The sequence below is a fragment of the Zeus faber genome, assembly GCF_960531495.2.
Source record: "Zeus faber genome assembly, chromosome: 2".
NCBI classification, from domain to species: domain Eukaryota; kingdom Metazoa; phylum Chordata; class Actinopteri; order Zeiformes; family Zeidae; genus Zeus; species Zeus faber.
The window spans coordinates 21,747,415-21,768,542 of NC_137189.1; the positions used below are offsets into that span (position 1 = coordinate 21,747,415).

The window sequence follows — 21,128 nt, forward strand, 5'->3', positions numbered from 1 at the left end:
AAGCAATTTTGGCACAGAGCTTGTTGCAAGCTTTGATCGGCGTGGGTGAATTGCAAACCTCATTTCCATCCGTCCGGGGTGATCGCTTGGTGTAAAGAATGCAGCCCCGTCTGTTCTCGCCGCTGGCAAATACAGTACATCGCCGACAGTGAGACACACAGTCAGATAGAGAGACAGCGTAGAGTGAAGAGTAAGTGAAGAGATAGCCAGGTCATCTCTCGAGCAAGACAACACTGTTGCTTTATAATTAACAATCAGACAGCAAATACATACAAAGACTTTACATGGTATCCAGATCAACAGTAACAATACTCAAGGCAATATATTAAGATATTCACATACAGCAGATGACAGCAGAACAACCAACTGTATCTGTATTAATCCAGGAGCTAAATGCAAACGGTTTATGGCGAGAATATACATAATCAGTGGGATGTGGCACAAACACACTCGTCGCACTTTGCAGTCACACACTTTTCACACACCATATCTGTTTGACAGTTGTCTCTGTAGACCCCTTCCTGGATGACCTCCTTCCTGTACACACACACACACACACACACACACACACACACACACACACACACACACACACACACACACACACACACACACACACACACACACACACACACACACACACACACACACACACACACACACACACGAGCAGTTGGTTGCAGTGCAGTCTTTGCTATAAAGTCCCTACACTCAAATGCTGTGCGACAGTATGGTGTATGCGTGTGTCTTTGCACGTGCGTTGGTGTGTGTGTGTGTGTACATGTTTGAGTCCTTTCTGGTGGTATTGTATGCTGGTATGCACTTTTATCTTGTGTGTGTTTTTTTGCATTCTGTTTCAGTGTGTTTCAGTGTCAAATGTGTTCATGCGCAATGCAAAAAGGAAACCTAAATACAGTATATATAGAATTTATGTACATGCATGTACACGTGTGTGTATGTGTATGTCTGAGTGTGATTTTGTGGGTATGTCTTCACTTGTGTTTGTGTGTGCACTTTTGCCTGCCTGTTTTCTGCACGTCTGTGCATTGTGTGTGTGTGTCCGTTGAGTTTAAGAGCAGTTGTCGTTGACAGCTGCATGAGAGCAGGGCAGCAAGAGACAGAGAGTCAAGTGGCCTCAAATAGCTGCTGCACTCCTCACTCATCTAACAAGAGAACCCCTCTTCTTTTCTCTCTCTCTCTCTCTTTCGATCTCTTTCATTCTGACTGTTTCTCCCCCACGTTGCTGTTAGCACGTGGGTGAGCATTGCTCTTTGTCTGCCAGTTCTTAATATCAGTTTATAAAGTCATTCTTTTTACACATTCACGGTCACATTTAATATGCCGCGTCCTCTTCCAGCCACCACAGAGGTCCAGGATGCAGGCGCTGTGGCCCCGGCGGCTACGGCAGTGACACACGATCGAAGGCATTCCTGACGTTGATGTCCAACATCCGACCCACCTCCAGGAGTCCCATGCCTGTCGCACCGACCGCTTCTTTTCTTGAGTGTCCACACGCCAGTTGTCCCAGTGGGGGAGGGGGAGTTGGGGTGAGGGGGTGGGGGGTCGCTGCCAAGTCCCTGCAGGCTTTTTACCCCCACGTTCCACCCTGCTCCACCCCTGTGTTGTCTTTGCGCCTCCTGAGCGTGACTGGACATGTGTCCCCGTCCGTCTCCCTCACACCCGGCTTTGTCTTTTGTGTTTTGTCAAACCCCCACCACCCCCTCCGAAAAATCATCTTTGTCCGATATGTGTGTACACCCCTGAGTACTTTGCGGGACCCGTACTACTGAGTTTTGCGATAATTTGGCTTCCTCTCCGTGCATCAGGTCCACAGTGGCGTTTTCTTTCAGCTCAGCAGGGCCATGGCGCTGCTGATGCCGCCGGGGCCGGAGCTGCACAGACCACCGTAGCGACGAGCTGCAAGCAAGACCACAGCAACGCCGTTAACGGCACACAGAGGAAGAAATAAAATGTCCGTCACTTCTTTTCCTGCGTTGGATGACGTTGAAAAAGAGAGAAAGAAGCAGGGCACAGTACCGGAGCAGGGGAGGAAATTGGAAAAAAAAAAAAAAAACTAGATAAGCACGAGGAGGCTTTTCCGGAGGTGGGGAGGCGTCTGAATAGGCAGAAGAGGCAGAAGAAGAAGAAGAAGAAGAAGAAGAAGAAGAAGAAGAAGAAGAAGAAGAAGAAGAAGAAGAAGAGGGGTTGAGTGGCAGAGGTGGGGTGTCTCAGAAAACCCCGCTAAAACCTCTAAAACCAGTACAAGTCCTTGCTCTTGTCCTGCGCCTGCAGACCTGCGAGCAGAGGGAAGAAAAGAAGAGAGAGGGGGGGGTGAGCGAGAGGAAGAGGGGACAGGGGAGGTAAGAGAAGAAGCATCAGAGGTAGAAAAAAATATATAAATATAAAGAGGAGATTAGGAAAAGATGGACAGGGGATAAACACGGTGAGGCCCTTCCTTTGCCTCGGGAAAGGCCTGAGGCAGAGGAAGGAGAGAGAAAAACGGAGAAGTTGGGAAAAAAGGCAGTTCAAACTACGGTTTGTAGGATTAGCTACGTGACGCTTTTTTTGTTTCACTGTCTCCTCGCCTTGTGACAATTCATTGGATAATATTTTACAAATTTCTCCAATATTATTTGTTTCATTGCTCTGTTTTTTATTTATTTTTTATTTTTTCTTATGAAGTTGTGGCCCAGATGTCTTAAAGTCAATCACGGTAACAGGAAACAACTTCACTCTTCTCCACCTCCACAATGTCGGGTCTAAGTCCCAAGTTACACCATAATGCCTAACGCTTACCCAAAAAAACTGGGTATGGACATTACTCTTTCATAAGTAAAAAAAAAAAAAAGCATTGTTTCATGAACATACCAGTATCAATTTTAAGTTAAAGTAGTAAGTAGTTATTTTTTTTCGTTTGTTTGTTTAAACTACTTATAGCTTAATGCCGGACTGATGCAGTTTCAATTCGGCTAACAAAAAATCTAAATAGCTTGGGTGTCCTGACAGTAACATTAAATGTCTCACATTCAATAATACATAAAAAATTGTAAGTAATATTTATAATAAAAAATAGAAGAACACAACACATGTGCACCAACATGGGCACTTTCATAATTGAATGCTTACACGATACATTAAATCATACTGTATACTGCTACTTTTTATAAGGATATGTTTGCCATTTTCAACACAGGCCTTATTAAAATGTTTTCTCATTTTACTATTGAGAAACCAACCACTCTGCTGCAGCTTCTCACTGTGCTTAGATGCAGCTCAATGAGGCAAACCTGAAAGACTTAAAACATAAAACTCTATGGTCACAAACTGTACATTTTATCAGGTTTTTTCGAGGATTCATTGACTCTAGCACTTCCGCAAATCAGCCTGTTTTGGCTACACCCGCGTTAAAGTAAGAGACTAGAAATTTAGGAAGTTACGCCGCTTCCTTCTGGCAACCTGCTGCAGCCAACGTTGCCTTTAGATGTATATGGTAATTGCAAAAAGTAGCTTTAAATGGGCAAGAGATAACTATTCGATACACTATTAGATAACCCCCAACGTTTCCAAGTGGTATTATTGTTTATGCTGCTGTCGCAAAAACAGCTGGTAAGAAATGCGTGGTGTAAGTGGTGTAAGAAATGCGTTGCTGTCAACCCTCCCATTTTTGTTGGGATTTTCCTGCATTTTTCCTTTCTTTCCCGCTGTCCTCTCGGTTATTTATTTTATAGGAATTTTAACCTTTCAAAAAAAAGACAAAAAAACAAACGGTCGGCCGCGACATCGATCTCTGGGATCCACGCGCCACCGCGCGATCCGCTGTGCGTCCCCGCTCCCGTTTCTCCAAACAAAACCAATAATTACTGGGTTTTTTTGTGTGCGTAACCATGAGCAGGGACGCTTTCTCAGCCACTCTCTTCAACCCCACAAACAATGGTTGACGCACTTCCTTTGTGCCGTCAATCAATCCTTCATTATTCCGGGACATCGTACCCGGTGGCAGAATTGCATAATGAAATCGAGGCTTATAGGGAACCAATCCAAATGCCGATGGTGTCATAATTCTAAAGCCATTACAGTCTGTAATCAACATTTACTTCATAATGATAAGTACTGTAAAAGCAAAAAAAGTTGTCTATGGCTCCTTTAAATAAAAAAAGTTGAGATACAAAAATAAGATTCATACAATAAGATACGTGGGACTATAAATTATTGTTTTCAAAAAGGATACTGTTTTTACTTTGTCATGTTTGACTGCATTTAAAGCTGCAGTGTGTAGAATTTACGAACGGACTTTCAGAACTAGAATATAATATTCACAAGTATGTTTTAATTTGTGTAAAATCACATGAAAATAAGAATCGTGTTTTTGTTACCTTAGAATGAGCCCCTTATATCTACATAGGGAGCCCTTCCACGGAGGCAGCCATGTTGCACTGCTTTGTTTCTACAGTAGCTCAGAACAGACCAACCAAACAATGGCCCTTGGAGAGGGACTTTTGCGGGATTTTTGACGTTTTTTTGCGGCACCTGAAAGCCACCGTACGGGAATTCAATTTGTTGCAATCTGCAACCTCACTACTAATGCCACTAAATTCTACACACTGCACCTTTAAGGACAGTGAAAAGTTGCAGGAGAATAAGTTTCTCAATAGTAAAGTGTTCAGCTAGGATGTGCTCTGAAGGGCTATGAATTACACACACCAAACTTTTAAATGAGGCCTGGGTTGTTGAAAAATAGAAAACGTATCCTTTAAGGTCCAATGTTTGTGGCAGGAGAACTACGGATATTGGCCAGTACCTGTTTCCATGTTGAGTCCGATGTCTGCGCTGGCTCCAGTGAACGGCCCACTCCAGGCAGACCCTGTCCCCGTCTCCCCCTTTCCCCCGAGGTCGCAGGGTGAGCCGCTGGGCCCTGGCACTGAGCTGCTGGCGGCCAACCGGTGGTGCGGCCTCACCGATGGCACCAGCAGCGAGCCGTAGCGCGGGTCAAAGGCCGTGCCGTAGACGTCGTGCACCGCTGGGCGCGGGTATGTGGAGCCCTGGGTGCTTATGGCGCCTCCTAGCGAGTAGGGGTGGTGGTGGTGGTGATGGTGGTGATGGGAGGGGTGGTGCCAGGTGTCGGGGCTCGGCTGGTGGAGGTGACCGTGCAGGGAGGCAGAGGAGTAGGGGTCGCCCGGGAAGGACAACTCGGCGTGGGAGGCAGAGAGAGCACTAGCGATGCTGGAGGACACCGGCGGCTGGTAGGCGCTGTTCCAGAAGGAAGGCGGGAAGCTTCTCTGGTTCATTGGGAATGATCCTTCTGCAGAAAGGAAAGGTGTAAGCTCAGTTAGTGAACGAGCCACTTCCTAATTGTGATCTACACAGTATGAGAGGCGGTCTGAGGAAGACGACTGGTAAGGCGTTCAATCTACTCAGCTCAGCTGAGCAATGTTCATTAGAGCATGAGCTAAACTCTACAATAGCCGACCTGTCATAAAGCAGTGAAAAGACCCCTATGTGGCCCCGAGGCCACATAGGGGTCCACAATGTCGGAACAATTGAGGTGTTTCCAAACACCAAAGTCTTATGTGTCACAAAGAAAAAACAAAGACTCCGAAAGGTTGACTCCTGCTACTGCTTTTGCCTGGCAGTAGAAGATGGTGCGTGACAGTTGCGTGCAGCCCCAGAAAAGTAAATCGGGAGAGAGAAAACGGAGAGAGAAAGGAGAAAGACAACACAGATGAAATTAGGGGACGCAATTGATGAGACATTTTTTTTTTTTTTTTATCATATCTTTTTACAGGCGCCAGAATTCCTGGCAAGGGCCCTGCACGGGGGTGATTCCTTTCAGAGTAAAACTCAACGAAGATACAACTGAACATTTGCCTCCTTTAATTAACGAGTTCCACGCAGATTACAATGCTTCAGGGCTGCAGATCACAGGAATCTGTGAGGGAGTCATCCCAGCCCCAGGGAAAGGGGGACATGTTAACATGTTAAAGGCATACGTTTTGAACGGGCCTTCCCTTGCACAATGTCTAATATTCAATCCAGTCGGCGCTCCTTTCAGGGGACGCCGTACTTACGCTCCATTCAATCATATCCATTCTGCTCGGTCCGTCACCTTGAAACTCTCTATGAAGTTACAAAAATTCACGATAACCAAATCCAAGTATCCAACCATGTGGAAACACACACACACACACACACACACACACACACACACACACACACACACAATTTTGAGGCTCTGTCTATCTATCTATCTATCTATCTACGTATCTAACAGTATGTCTAAGTGCTCGCTCAACGGCCATTTGACTTTTGTCTTGTGACAAACACGAGCATTAGGTCTGCCGACAGCCTAGTCAGCTTCTGGACACACACACACACACACTATTTCGAGGCTCTATCTATCTATCTATCTATCTATCTATCTATCTATCTATCTGTGATCCAGGTGCACAAATGCACCGAATGGAATTATTATGGCTGCGGATGGAGGCTTGTTCTATCTTTCTTTCTTTCTCTTTCTATATTTCTAACTGTCTGGCTGTGGTTATTCCTCTATTCCACGCACGCACGCACGCACGCACGCACGCACACACGCAAACACACACACGCACGCACGCACACACGGGCTCGCGTATTTGTTCCACACCTCGTGCTGACTTGTTGCCGGCAGGCCCGGGGCCCGGCGCGTAGCTGCTGGGCTGGCTGAGGGCGCGGCTGAAGTGCTCGTCCACCACGGCGCTGATGTCGCCCTGGAAGTAGGTGAAGAGCACACACCTGGAGCTCAGGTACTCCGCCTCGGGAGGGGGCGGGGGCTCCTTCCCGCGCGCGCCGCCGCCGCAGTCCTCCTCCTTGATGGCGGCGGAGCCGGGCGGGCTCGAGAAGGAGCCGCCGCTCGCGCTGCTACGCCCGCTGACGCCGACGCTCTCGTGCGGCTGTTGCATTTTGGAATAGAAGGCCAGTTTCTAAAAGATAATAATAATAATAATAATAATAATAATAATAATAACAATAATAATTAACAAAAGGAAATACATACTAGTGTAAATAATTCTAGCGGGTTTCCTTCCGTGTTGACTGTGGTTTTTTCATTTCACTACAAATGACATCGTTCATTGAGAAATGAGTCATCGAATACATTAGCGATCACTAAATAAATCGATTATTTGTAGTCGTTTTGAGACCATACATGGTGACGGTTTTCTTTATTATTTCACCATTAGTAATTTTAGTTATTTGAATTCGGTTTTTTTTTGTTTTGTTTTGTTTTCTTTCTGATCATCATATATTATTACCATTATTACAATTAATAGTAGCTCATTATTATCCTTAGTATTACTTTTATCATTCGGACTGTCGTTGCTGTTAACATGCCCCGTGTTTCTGTAACGTTGTAATACTATAATTTGTTACGTAACCCGGTAAGGGCCACCTGTCCACATCGGGCTCGCTGTATCAGTCCTGCTCCATGTTACCTTTTTGTTGTGTTATTTTTCTTTCACTTCATTTTTTTTTTAATCTCCTTCTTGACTCACACTGTTTTTTTGCTGCTGTAGCACCTGCATATTTTACCCCGGGATAACTAAAGTGGTGTGTTATCTTATCTTATCTCTAATAACAATATATTTCTCCCACATATTACCGCTGTAGTGATAGGTTGGCTGAATGAGATACATCGCGACTCATTTGTTTTTGAGTTGAAATATGAAAATTAAGACTCTGCTTTTTGTTCGAGAGAGGGTTTAAAGAAAGGGGTAAACAAATATTAAGAAGGCCCCGGTCCTAAAAATAAATAGATCGCTTGCAAGTAAAATAAATGATAACCTCATATAAGCAACAGCATTTTTCCACAGAAATGAATACCCGTTAATGAAATTGTCACCCGCGTCCCGCTAATGCATTAATAACCTGCTCATTGGTGCGCTTGTATAAAGGCATATTAACTTGTTAAATCACAGTCCAAAAAGGAAAACAAAAACTATTACCATAATGTCGTTATTCCAGATTTATCAATTTATTTAGGCCGATAACCAAAGAAGAGAGAAGAAAAAAGAAAAAACATGCCGGTCCGAAAAAAAAACCCGACTTTGTTACTTCGTCCTATATCCAGTCTAACGATTAATTGAATGAAATAATTGTGCAACTTATTAAATGTGTGTTTTATTCGATGTAAAAACTGGTTTTGGTTGCGTGTTGAGTGAAATGGGAAAAAAAAAAAAAAAATCGAAATGATATAATTGAGTTCAGACTGCGCTGGAAAGAAATAACTGAAGACCAAGCTGAAGTGATACAAATAACGTGAAAAAATATAAGTTGCTTTACCTGGTGGTGGTAGGGACTGTAGGCTGCTGCGAAGTAGGGCTGGGGCGGTGGACCATATACTTGATACATCACATCCAAGCAGCTCATGGCGATTTAAAAAAAAAAAAAAAAAAAAAAAAAAAAAAAAAAACGAGAAAAACGAGAAAATCAACGGTCGATCTCTCAACTTGTCGCAAGGAACCGAAGCCTCGTCTGGAGCGGCGGGCGGCGGAACGGGTGTTGGTGGGAGTGTCAGAAGTTCGGGGTCTGGCGGAGGGGGGATCGCCGCTCTCCGGCGGGCGCTCGGTGTGTGTGTGTGTGTGTGTGTGTGTGTGTGTGTGTGTGTGTGTGTGTGTGTGCGCTGGGCGCGGGGCGGAGCGCGTCTCTCCCGCGGCGCGCGAGCAGAGCGGTGCGGCCCCGAAGCGGAGACACGCGACTGTGGGGGGTGGAGAGCGCCGCGGGTCGGATTTGCTCCTCGGGCGGGACCGTCGTGTCTTGTGACGCGTGACTCTGCCCTGACGTCGCCATGCTGTACAAACTGGATCTGCGACGCCTCGGAGATGTTAAAAAAAAAAAAAATTTTTTGGGGGGGGGGGACATGTTTTTTTCCTCCCCCGCGTTGCCATGGTTATCCAGGATGCCGTGTGGAATCCGTTCTGAGCAATATTTTTTTTTTTTTTCTCATTTTCAAGTTCTTCAAGAAAAATAAATATCAGACTATTCATTTTCAGTGTGACCTTGATTCATTTAAATAGGCTTAATTTTATGTTAGTCTCATTGCCTATTTTATATTACTATGTACTGTATATATCTGTCATTCATCTCCAAGTCATCTACTGTTATAAGTATCCAATCCAACCATGCTGGATTAAATGAAAATGTACACTTCCCTGGCAGAACCCTTCTCCTAAAAGTGCCTTTGGAAATGATGAATTAACCCTGTTAATGCAGGGGGGAAGCCTGATACATCAAGGAATAGCCAGAATTATTTTTTTTAATTCAAGTGCCTATTCCACCTTTTGACAAAAAAAGTGTCGTTGTTTTTTTTGATAAAATTGTTCAAAACAAAAGCACAGAAATGATTATTATTATATTTATGAAGAGCTTGCAATCTCTTCTTTCTGAGAAACAACATAGCGTTGGTGTGCAGGGAGCGCAGAACTGATCTGTGTTCCGTCTGTCGTGATTCTAGTAAAATGAACTCTACCCTCACACTTCTGCTAAGCTACACCGCTGCTACATGAGGTGAGAAACAGATATATAAAGATATATAGAGAACCTTTATAGATCTTCTGATCAGGTTTACACTTACTGCACACGAATGCTATGTTTTTCTCCAGAAGAAGAGATTGTAAGCTTTTAATAAAGGTAAAAATGGCCATTTCTGAGTTTTTTCTCCTAATGCCTTTCCCACTCTCTGAAGACAATTCTTCATGGTCGGAAATAACAACAATAACAAAAGAAAAAGCCTAACTTGCCATTTCCCATTGAAAACGTGTCTACATTCCCCTTGTCCACTGTAACGGGACAAAGGGAATGTAGGCACGTTTTCTTACAATTGTGAGAGGAAAAATCTGAAGCCCGAGTTATAAACTCAAAATTAAAGCTCTGCACAGGCAGTCACTTCTCACATGTGTTTTTTGGGAAATTGAAAGTCTATATTTGCCTTAACAAGGACAGAAATCTTGTTAGAAGTCTCTTTGCCTACCACAATGCAAAATAAAAGGTTGCTGCTGAAATGAACCAAACCAAAATTTAAATAATTGTCTAAATAACAAATTCAAAAATTATGTTTTTGTTTTGAAACAAACAAACATGTGATTAATACATTTCCATAAATTACTAATGTATCAAATATGATCAATTCTGGCTATTCTTTGATGTATCAGGCTTTTAACTTGTATTAACAGGGTTAATACATCCTTTCCAGAAGCACTTTTCGGACATACTGTATCTTCTGCCAGGGAAATGTAATAAATGTACAGGTCACCACTTATGAAACTCATTTTTTCAGTGCTTGTCCACATACACTTGGGGATCTGATGGGCCTACAAAACACAAACTGTGAAATAAGAAAACCCAGTCAATGTTTTGTGGCCAGCCTATTTCAGAAAACATGTGATTCTACAATGCCGTTCAGATTGGCCTTCCCCTCTTACACCAAGTGGGGGCTCATTAGAATAAATCCCGTCCCCCATCTCAGTATCTCAAACCACGGCTTGAGAACCACCTTTGCGAAGGTGCGCCATTTTTTTTCTCACAATCACCGGACCCGCCCGCTAGCATTACGTGGAAGCTAAGAGCTAAGCATGGGAACTGCTCTGTTGTTGGCTGCACAGACCAGCACAAATCTTTACATCGGCCCACAGTCTCAAAGTACAGAAAAACTGAGTGGATAAAGCTTATTTTTGACGGCAACGTCCCAAACCGTGACGAAACTGCAGGCGAGGGAAATGTAAGTATTTCAAAAATAATTGTGCTGTGTGTTCCCTTTTGCCATAAAGTACTAGCTAACGCTAATAGCAGAAGTAATACTGTACGTTAGATGGGATTTTCTAGGAAGTTACTGGCATTTCTTCGTGCAGGATCCACAATAAGGTTTACAGTATTAACTTGTTAGTGGAATGTCTGTAAGATGAACTCTATCTCATTAACACTCTTAAATACAGCAGGGCTGCCAAGTTTAACCAAAAGTTCGGAGTGAGATTACGGGGAGTGGGGGGGGGGGGCATATCATGACGCGGTACCGAAAGCACGGTGGCCATTAATGTAACGTATGTGCGGATGTCCCGTTCACCACGCGAACGGTGACGGGCACGACGCAAGCACAAGTGAGGAAATATATACATAGAATAATTTAAAAAGCAATTTTACTTATTGTGGAATTTTCAGCATGAGAAACACAATGGGTGGTGTGCAAGATATATGTATAGAGATTCACAAGAAGTTCCCCCCATAGACCATTTTTAGACCCCCATTTTTTTTGGTAGATTTCACGCCACGCCTACGTGATGTCTCCACCTGCACACGTCCCTTCCCTGCAACGTATGTACGTCGCAACCCTTTCGATTCAAAATTTGCACACGTTGAGGCTAGGATAGTGAGGGAAGGCTTCTCCTGAGTGAGGGAATCCTGAGTGGCACTTTCCACCACCCCTCATATCCGATACTCCCCATACGCCTCTGACGTGTGCTCGCACGCTGCCCACCGGCTGACCAATGAGTGCAGATATGCTCCGAGCTCCACTTCTGTGTATGAAACTGTGGCCTCACAACAGGGGGATTTAATGTCCCTTTAAATACCGCCATATTTGAAGTTGGAAGAGAAGATCTGGACTGCTAGGGACGTGGGGGTTCCGAAACTGTGGCCCACGGCCCCCTATGGGTCCTTGAAGGGATTGCATAAATAATGATATATTATATATTTAATATAAAATACAGACAAATGAACAACTCTATAACAATACAATAAAATAATGTAATATTGCATATAATATTCTATATATAGAGTTTTCTTATGATATTTTTGTCTGTTATTGTCGGCTCTTTGTTAAAGTAATTGTGTCTTCTGTTGTTCTGTGACCATCCTTGATTGTTAATTCTTCTCGGTGATAAATTATTACATGAGTTCATCAAAAACATATTTTCTATCAATACCCGCCGCCACACTACCACAGCATTCAGCGATGGATAGGACGTTAAGTATTGAACCATGGATGTATTCGACTTGGTTTGGTGGACTCTTGTTTGAATTGAGATGCGGCCGCCATACCTCATCAACTCTGGCTCTGAATGGGAGACTCTTGTGCAGCCATTCAACTGCTATTCGCCTCTTTCAGATGCCAAGTGGCTGTGCCCCGACAACAAGAAGTCAATTAAGTCCCTCCTCACATTTTATTTCTCCTAGTGGTTTTTTTCTCCTCTTTCTTCAATAGATGTTTACCACTGTGATATTACATAAGCGCTTGAGAGTAAGGACTCCTCTATCCTCTTGTGGTGGAAAAAAGTGATAAATAACGAGCGGTGCATTGCCAAAAATTAAAATAAATTCAACAGCGGTAATCAGCGGCTTTAATAACAGGGTAGAAAGTCAACACTGTCGGAGCTCAAAGAGCTAATTGACTGAGTACACAGATGAAACCCACCAATGGGAGGAATGAGATGCCGCGGACCAATCCCGCAATCCCTCTGTGGCCCGCGAGATTCTGGGGTGAAAGGTTAAATGCTTTGGCCCCAATGATGGTGCCAACACTAAAAGGCGGTGCTTGTCGGTGGAGGGGGGATCGTGGGTCCAGAAGTTATTAACCTACCACTCATCATAGTACAGAATAAACCCTGAATGCTGCGGCAAAAGTATATAATGCACTCAACAAAGGTGTTTGAGAGGGTGTGACGGTCGCAACCATGGCTTCACACGTTAAGTTTTAACCTGAGCTATATTTATGCATCATTTAATTTGTTTTAACACTACATTCATAACGCACATACAAAGTGAAAACACATAATAATTCAATTGATAATTGACAAGATTTAGCATTAAGGAGGCTGTAAGCATGGGAACAACCACAGCTGCAAATGCTCAACGGAAGAAGCCGTGGACAGAACCATTTTGTTTCACCTCGGGTGTGTGTGTGTGTGGGGGTTGTGGGGGGGGGGGGGGGGGGTTAAAGTTCTTTCTTAAGTGATTTTTAATCCCCTGTTATGTAGTATTTAGTGTTAATCATGTGTTGCTGTTGGTCTCGCACCCCTTTCTTGTCCCTTGTAGTTTGGCTATGCCCCTATATATGTCCTGTGTCATCTGTGTAGTTCACTTTAACGCATCAGCTGCCTTTATGTTAAGCTGAGTTGATCGTCTGTTGACCTCATCTTTATTCGGGCCCTACTTTAGGTTTCTGAATTGTGTCTCCCCTACATGTCGCGTTTTTTTCCTGCCCATCTTAATTTGTAAACATTTATTGCGGGGGATGTATTAATCCTTGATCTTTGCAATCTACCTGTATCTCTGTGTGTCTTGAACACATATTTGCATTCATCCTGTGCTGGGGGGCATATATCCACAGCAGTTGCCACTCTCGCGCTTCAGGGGCTTCGGTCACGATCCTTCACAGGTGCCTCTCAACCTTCCGGACAATCCAACACCTGTTCTCTCTCCCTCTCCCCAAAGCCCACAAGCGAGCCAGAGGAGCTGTCGAAACCCTCCCCCAAAATATCTGGCATTGAAGAGCAAGCGCTCACCTTGCCTCACGCAAGCAGTATTTGGCGATAAGCCATTAAGTATTATTGAACTGGAACCCCACCACACCACCACCCTGCGCACACACATACACCCAAAGTTTGATGTGGAACCAGGAAGTTTATCCAGGAATGCCTGGCATCCTCCCTCCTGTCTTGTCGGAGGTTTCGGTTGGGATCGGAGTAAGCCAAGGCAGATAATGGGACGTAGAAGTTAACAATGACTTGCAGGAAAAAAACGGAGGAGAAGAGGGCTCTCTATTGAGTTGTAGTAGATTTTCATTTTCTCTCACAAAAAATGATGTGGAAAAGTTTGAAAAGAAAAAAGAAGGGCACACAAATGTTGGAACTCATGTTATGCCCAAAAGCCAGAGCAGATAATTTATGACCACAATTGTGTGTGTGTGTGTGTGTGTGTGTGTGTGTGGGTGCGTGCGTGCGTGCGTGCGTGCGTGCGTGCGTGCGTGCGTGCGTGCGTGTGTGTGTGAGTGAGTATTTTTAAATTCTCTTTTCAATTCAGTTGTCCCTATAGTACAAGCACGGTGGAATCACACCGGTTGACGAGTTTTCCCAGTGGGCCGACGCACCTTAGGGCCGATATAATTTTTTATAAAAAAAAATAAAAATAGAAAAGCAGGGACAGTGGCCGATTGGTTCTCACCCCTCTCTGTCCGCTGTTTCTCGTGTCAGATGCCACTGCTCAGAGCTAGGTAGCTCCGCAGTGCGACCAGAGTGTGATTTTTAATGGGGAGCCAACCCCAGCCACCGCTGGGCCGTCTGGGCTAAAAATGCCAGGTCCAATTTTTTTTTTCCCCAGTGCCGCCCTGCTTCACAGCTAATGCGAGGGTCACACCGCCGGCAACGGTGCTGCAGCATGAAGCCAAGCAGCACTCGTCTTGTCACTGTATGCTCACACGACGAGGCCTCTTTGCCTCTGGCGTTCGTGAGCGTTGTCGGCTCAAAATGGACTGGCTGTTGTGGGTGTGCCAAGCATTTCAAACCTCTCTCCTTTTCCATATTTTATATACATTACAATATAAAGATCGATATAACCGTGTCTGCTTACTTTTTATTAAAATGGTGTAGTTTGTTCAATTGTCAAAATAAATAACCTCTTGAAAAGAATTGTGCAAATAATCTTGCCATCCGTCCCTTAAAATAAAGAATTGTCCTTGTTGAAGAAACATAAAATGACATGCGTGATCGATAGTTTAAGTGACGTGTTTCATTAAAAAAAAAAATGGAATAATGCAGTGGTCCTAGCATCCATTTTCCAAGGACCATCGCCATTGAGAGCATAGTTTCACTCCTATTCGCTGTCGCCCGGAGCTGTACATTTGCTTAAAGTTGAAACCTGCTCAACTTAGTTTGTCGCCGTGAATCTGTCAGCTCGTAGCCGGTCGTCGCTCCGTCCCTGCAGCTGGATGAAGCTGAGCTCCGTTTGAAATGCATTGCAGCCTGCCACATTGCAGCCTGCCGCATTGCAGCCTGCCGCATTGCAGCCTGCCACATTGCAGCCTGCCACATTGCAGCCTGTCGCTTTGCAGCCTGTCGCTTTGCAGCCTGTCGCTTTGCAGCGCCCCGTCGCAGGCGGTGTGACCGTACCATAATCCGTAATCGACAATCGGTTTCTCCCCTAGTGGCCCGCAGATTAACTGCGTCTGAGTTTGCATCACAAAACATGTCAGGGAAAATGGGCGAGCTAATTTTTTGGAGTGCAACAGCGAGGAGTTTGCCCAGCTGGACATTAACCATTTTTTCCCATGAATGACAGTTTAAAACCTCCTTCATATGTTTTAAAAGTAAGAAAAAAAATACACACAATTCACTTGCGTAAAAAGAGGGGACCTATTATGGGGACCTATTATGCTTTTTCTTATTTTCTGTCATATATAAAATGTTACGTTATGTTATGGCTTCTGGCCCTTTCCGCTGATTGGAAGCGCCACGACATAATACCGACCTTATACACCAGAGCCAATTGGGATAAGTCCTGTACACTGGACACTTCGGACACACACACACACACACACACACACACACACACACGGTACCTGCTATGAACGCACCCCAGCACCCTCCTGGTTGCATACCTCTACTTTTCTTCCTCATTTACTGCCATAGCTATGACAGGAAGAGGCCACGTGTCCAATTGCTGTTCCAGTTTTCCTGGACCTAATTAACTCTGGCCAGAATGCACAATCTGAGTGGTATTTTCAGAAGCAAACTTCAAAGACATGTTTTAGGGACCTCAGAGACCTATATTAACTTGTATAAAAAGGAGCATAATAGGTCCCCTTTAAGCTCAGTTCGATAAAAAACTTGACCAGCGTAACTTCTGGTAGTAGTGCCGAAAGTTGTCGCATGAGTTGAACATCTTGTACATTTAAGGCAGCCTGGGCAGACACCGCAGCGCATCACAGCTTTTTGCGAACAAAATCCAACTCTCTATAGCAAAGAACAGACTTCCTGTATTCCTATATGTCTCGTATGTTATTGTCATTTGTCGGATTTGGTGTGAAATAGGCTTGAGATCCTCCAGATAAATCTTTTTCAAAGTCAGAGAACCTTGTGTGCGTTTATAGGAAACCCCCAACGAATGAAGGGGGGATAGTAAAAAAAAATACGAGATACGATCGCATTCCCCCGAAAGGATTTACCCGACACTATGCCATTCATTCAAGGTTCTAGATGGTCTTTACACCCAATTAACCTCATTTGTGGTGAAAGGAGCGCGAGGAGCTCAAGCACGCGCCTACATGGACACCACGCGTGTGCAAATGTGAAGGCACGTCTCCTCTTCCGCGGTGCTAAAACGAGCCGCTCACACACCCCGGAAAGCATGTGGCGTTCCCGTGCACGCGGGCATGCACGCACGCATGCACGCAGGCACCCACGCGCACCCACACACACACACACACACACACACACACACACACACACACACACACACACACACGTATGCACTCATGCACACACACATACACACAAAGTTGAGGTCACTTATGGCTCTGGAATGTATCCAGGATCACTTGCTTATGGCTGATCCCCTGTTATGTCTACAGAGGGAGGGAGAGACACCCACAAAGTTTTCTTTTCTCCTAAAAGCTCCTTTTACACAAACACTGGTGTGATGGAAGTAATGCTTGCCTATTCTCCATTTGTGTTTTTCTTCTCGGAACTCCAAGGTTTCTGCTTGGTTTGGATCATGCGGCCCCTCCATTCGCCGCCATTGTTAGACCCACTGTTGCAATAATTGAAGCAGGGGTTTAAATTAAATTATAAAACACAAAGTACCCCATTCAGACTCTCAGTCATCCAATCAATTCCCTCAAATAACTTACAAAAAGGTTTTATAGACGCACAGAATTTTGCACAAATATCTGTCTGTGGCAGACGAGGGGGCATGGTTAAGCCACGGTCTGCAGGTGATGGGGCTGGCTTTGCCCCGTAGCGCTGCAGCTTCAGTTGCCCAATCAGCCTCTTAAGCGCTGACTGGTCGGACCCAGCAGGGAGAGTCATCATATATATGTTGTTTTGTCTTTCAGTGGGGGCGGAAGCGCATGATGCGGCAACACCTGCGGTCTGGAGGACGACCGCAGCAAACAAACTCTGTTAATCCCTTTTAGTTTATCTTCCTGTTTTGCCTGCGAGCCTTTCTGTTAACATTCTGAATAAAATCCTCTGCTGCGGGAGCGACTCCGTCTCCCTCCCTAAACCCGTACACGCGGGTAGAGACTCCCACACTGTCCTTACCAGCGGGGAAAAACACGGCGCATGCAGGTTTATTAACCCCCAAAATGATGCAAAGCACATTTTGTGCCGACAATGATGAGCAAAGGCTCGATTTTTGGGTGGTCCTCAGGAATACCTTGCAAGTTTTTCCTGTGGTGTGAGGTATGTTACCAGTGTTTTGTACCTCCCCCGATCTGCTCGGAAGTCTGTCCTGGCAGCACTGATCGCAAATATTAAACATGTTCAATAGTTACTATCCGATATCTGTAGTCCGGGGGGAGACCGAAGGATGGCCGAGGACGCAGGCGATGGATTGTCACGTGGGAAAGGCCGATATGGTAGCTAACTGGGAGCCAATCTGACTGAAACGGAAGAAGTCATGAACACAACAGCAGCCACGGTGGCGTATGCGAACGCTGCAAAGCATAAAGCTTTCGCTGCAACATGTACAGTCTGTAGAAATAGTGCAAAAACTAGAATAGACTTCCTACCCCTTATCTGCCATGTTTGTGCACTCTAAAGTCACAATTGATCACACAAGATTTGTGAGATTTCTGGTTTTGAGAGTCGGGATTTTGGTTGATGGTGAATGGAATCTGTTAGTGTGTGCGACTGTTTTTTGCCAAATCGTTGCTCTCCACACACTATAGGAACAACACTGTTGAATTTATTGTCATATGAAGTTATGTGTAGGGTCTCTCACATCTTCAACATTTGTTAAGATTTGAAAAATCTTTTAGTGTGGGCCAGCCTTTATGTGTTATGTGTACTTTATGTGTGCGTGTGTGTGTGTGTGTGTGTGTGTGTGTGTGTGTGTGTGTTGGGGGAGAGGGGGTGACAGCTGTGGGTAACTAATGAACAAAAAGGAACGCAAACAGACCGACAGAAACTGACTGACTGAAAGAAAGAGACAACAGAGGAAAAGCAGGCGTGTCCTCTTGTTGTAAATAGTTCCTATTTTCTTTCATTCATCCTTCCGGGGGTATACGTTTGTGTGTGTGTGTGTTTGTGCAATAGTCTGCCCGTGGCCCTGACAGCGGGAGGCCAAGGAGAGAAGCGGCCCTGAGAGGAGCATGGTGCTGAGGCATTGTTTGGTCCCCTGATGAGGAAAACCTTGGCCATGACCCGTCCATTTACAGTCCGTCTGCCGCTGTCCCGCCAAGGACACAGACTGCCGACTGCGTATATGTGTGCGTGCGCTTGTGTCGAGCACGGCCTCTGCCAGTACACACAGTGTACTGTACCTGCTGAATGTACGCTGTAAAGCACACATGTAGGCGCTCAGCTATTATGCTCCGCAGCGCCTGCTTCCCTTGAAATTGTCTTTAAAAAGACGTTCATAATCTTGTGAATTTTGACTGCTGGGTTCGAGATATAAATAAATAATATGTATAATATTATTTTTATAATATATATTAAAAAATTAAATAATAAATAAATTACTAAATAACTAAATTAACTTCATAAATAAACACACTATTAGATACATAAAAATAAATAAATAAATAAATAAATTCATAAATAAACACTGTAAGATTAAATAAAAAATAGACTAAAAATAAACACTAATAGATACATTTGTTAATATATACAATTAAATAAGTAAATAAAAGCCCTCACAAATACAGTAGGTATAAGACAATAAGATAATAAATCGCAAATAACATAATAAGATAATAAATAAATGCATGCAAAAAACTCCAGACTGGTGATGGTAAAGTGTTATTGAACCCATAAGCAGTCCATGCGATCTGGTATGGGGGAAGAGACAGAGAGAGTGGGCGGGGGGGGGGGGGGGGGGGTGAAGAGAGAGAGAGAGGGACAGAGAGAAAGAGAGAAAGAGAGAAAGAGCAACTGTGACAGGGATCTGGCAGAGTGCGAAACGTGAAACAGTTGAGTGTCTGTTTCAGGAGGACACAGGGTATTGTGACACCTGTCTCCTTCTCGTCCTCGTGGGTGGGTGGGGGGAAAAGCAGTATAGCCACACACTGTTTTGTCAGTCGCAGCCAAGGGGAGTGATAGTGGGAGAGATGGGAGACATCAGTGATCTGTTCACCTACCAAATTCTGGAGTCTATTTTCAGTGCTAAACATAATTATCACAGCAATTAGTTAAAGGGTTGCCAGATTTTGACATTTCCAGTTCTCTGCACTGAACAAAAAAAACACATTTTATATGCACCACCCACAGGTAACTTTAGTATACTGTACATGCATGTAACTCTATGACATTTGAATTTAATGTCAGCAGCTGTCTTGGTATGGTAAATATATCATACCTACCTTTTCATTTGTGCACCAATCCCATTTTGCCAACTCAAGCCAGAATAGACGTGTGCGCTGGACTGGGCACTTAGATCTAAGTTAGAAGCACAGGATTATGTGATTTTTGAATTTTGATATCCGTTACTACATTCAATCACGATCATATCAAACATAGAAAATAAAACAATGAGTAGGCTTCTTCACATTGACAACTACCGAACAGTCTAATTAGTTACCAGCACTTTCATACTAGTGATGAAAAGCGCAACTCATTTGATAGATCCGTCTCTTTACGAGTGACACAGTAAAAACATTTGTTTAATTTTCCAACTCTTCTCTTCATTTGATTCAGTTGATGTAACTTAGTCATTTAATTACATCAGTTGATGTTACTAAATGAGAGTCAAGTTGGCAGAAAAGAGCCGGCTCGGAGTTCTCACAGGCTGCTTGGCGTAATTCACAGCTCACGGATCTCGTTCGACAATCAGTTCGGGTGTCATAACCTCCTCTTCGGGCGCATGCATGACTCGTGACTGGGGGCTCGCGGGTCTTTTTTTTTTAAGATCTTACTCTCAATTCGGCCTGTGGCTGGAGTTACAGAGTCGCAAACTATTTTGCTGGAGTGACTTACGACTCCCAAATCATTGAGACAGAGTCAAAACATTTGTTCACTACGAACGAATCATTTGCGAGTCTTGCATCACAATTTGATACAAAATGTGAACATAACTTGTTCAAAATCAATATAATTAAATACAGTATGTATTCATAAACAAAGGTGTTGTAAACTGATAAAAGTGGAACATATTTGTGAGCTTCAGAAATGTCTTGGGACACTGGGATACCTCGATTAAAATATACACAGCCGTAGAAATGTGAGAAGAAAAAGATCACGAGTCATTTCAATTGAGGTTGGTTTTTGTTGGATCACTAGACCAACTCACAAGAGGATAAGCCATCAAATGCCATCGCAACAGGCCATCACAGGTGTGCAGTAGGGCTCTGTGCTTGGCTCCCCTCCATGTCTTCGCTCAGAAGTCGACCCCCGGGGGCCACGCGGTCGTAGGTCGGGCCCTCGCTAGGTGGTATATGTCTCGTCGGGGGAGGACGAGTCAACAGAATGTATGTAATGATCAACATTAACAATAGCAGGATTCCTCAAGGCACATCTATCTATCTATCTATCTATCTATCTATCTATCTATCTATCTATCTATCTATCTATCTATCTATCTATCTATCTATCTATCTATCTATCTATCTATCTATCTATCTATCTATCTATCTATCTATCTATCTACCTATCTATCTATCTATCTATCTATCTATCTATCTATCTATCTATCTATCTATCTGTACGTCCGTCCGTCCGTCCGTCCGTCCGTCCGTCCGTCCGTCCGTCCGTCCGTCCGTCCGTCCGTCTATCTATCTATCTATCTATCTATCTATCTATCTATCTATCTATCTATCTATCTATCTATCTATCTATCTATCTATCTATCTGTACGTCCGTCCGTCCGTCCGTCCGTCCGTCCGTCCGTCCGTCCGTCCGTCCGTCCGTCCGTCTATCTGTCTGTCTATCTATCTATCTATCTATCTATCTATC

The 21,128-nt window shown here is 44.2% G+C and overlaps 1 protein-coding gene across 3 annotated transcripts; it reads right to left on the minus strand.

The window, feature by feature from the left end:
* Positions 1 to 201: 201 nt before the first annotated feature.
* On the minus strand, positions 202 to 8,400 carry vgll2a (vestigial-like family member 2a; the record flags this gene model as incomplete). Of its 3 annotated transcripts, none has more annotated exons than XM_080024415.1 (4): positions 202 to 1,917; positions 4,799 to 5,299; positions 6,641 to 6,926; positions 8,314 to 8,400. In XM_080024415.1, 4 exons carry the CDS (start codon positions 8,398 to 8,400, stop codon positions 1,847 to 1,849), a joined length of 945 nt encoding a protein of 314 aa, XP_079880541.1. In that variant the 3' UTR covers positions 202 to 1,846. The 3 variants fall into 3 exon arrangements, with proteins under 3 accessions (XP_079880541.1, XP_079880539.1, XP_079880540.1); XM_080024413.1 differs by having other exon boundaries at positions 6,641 to 6,956; XM_080024414.1 differs by having other exon boundaries at positions 202 to 2,294; positions 6,641 to 6,956.
* Positions 8,401 to 21,128: the final 12,728 nt, after the last annotated feature.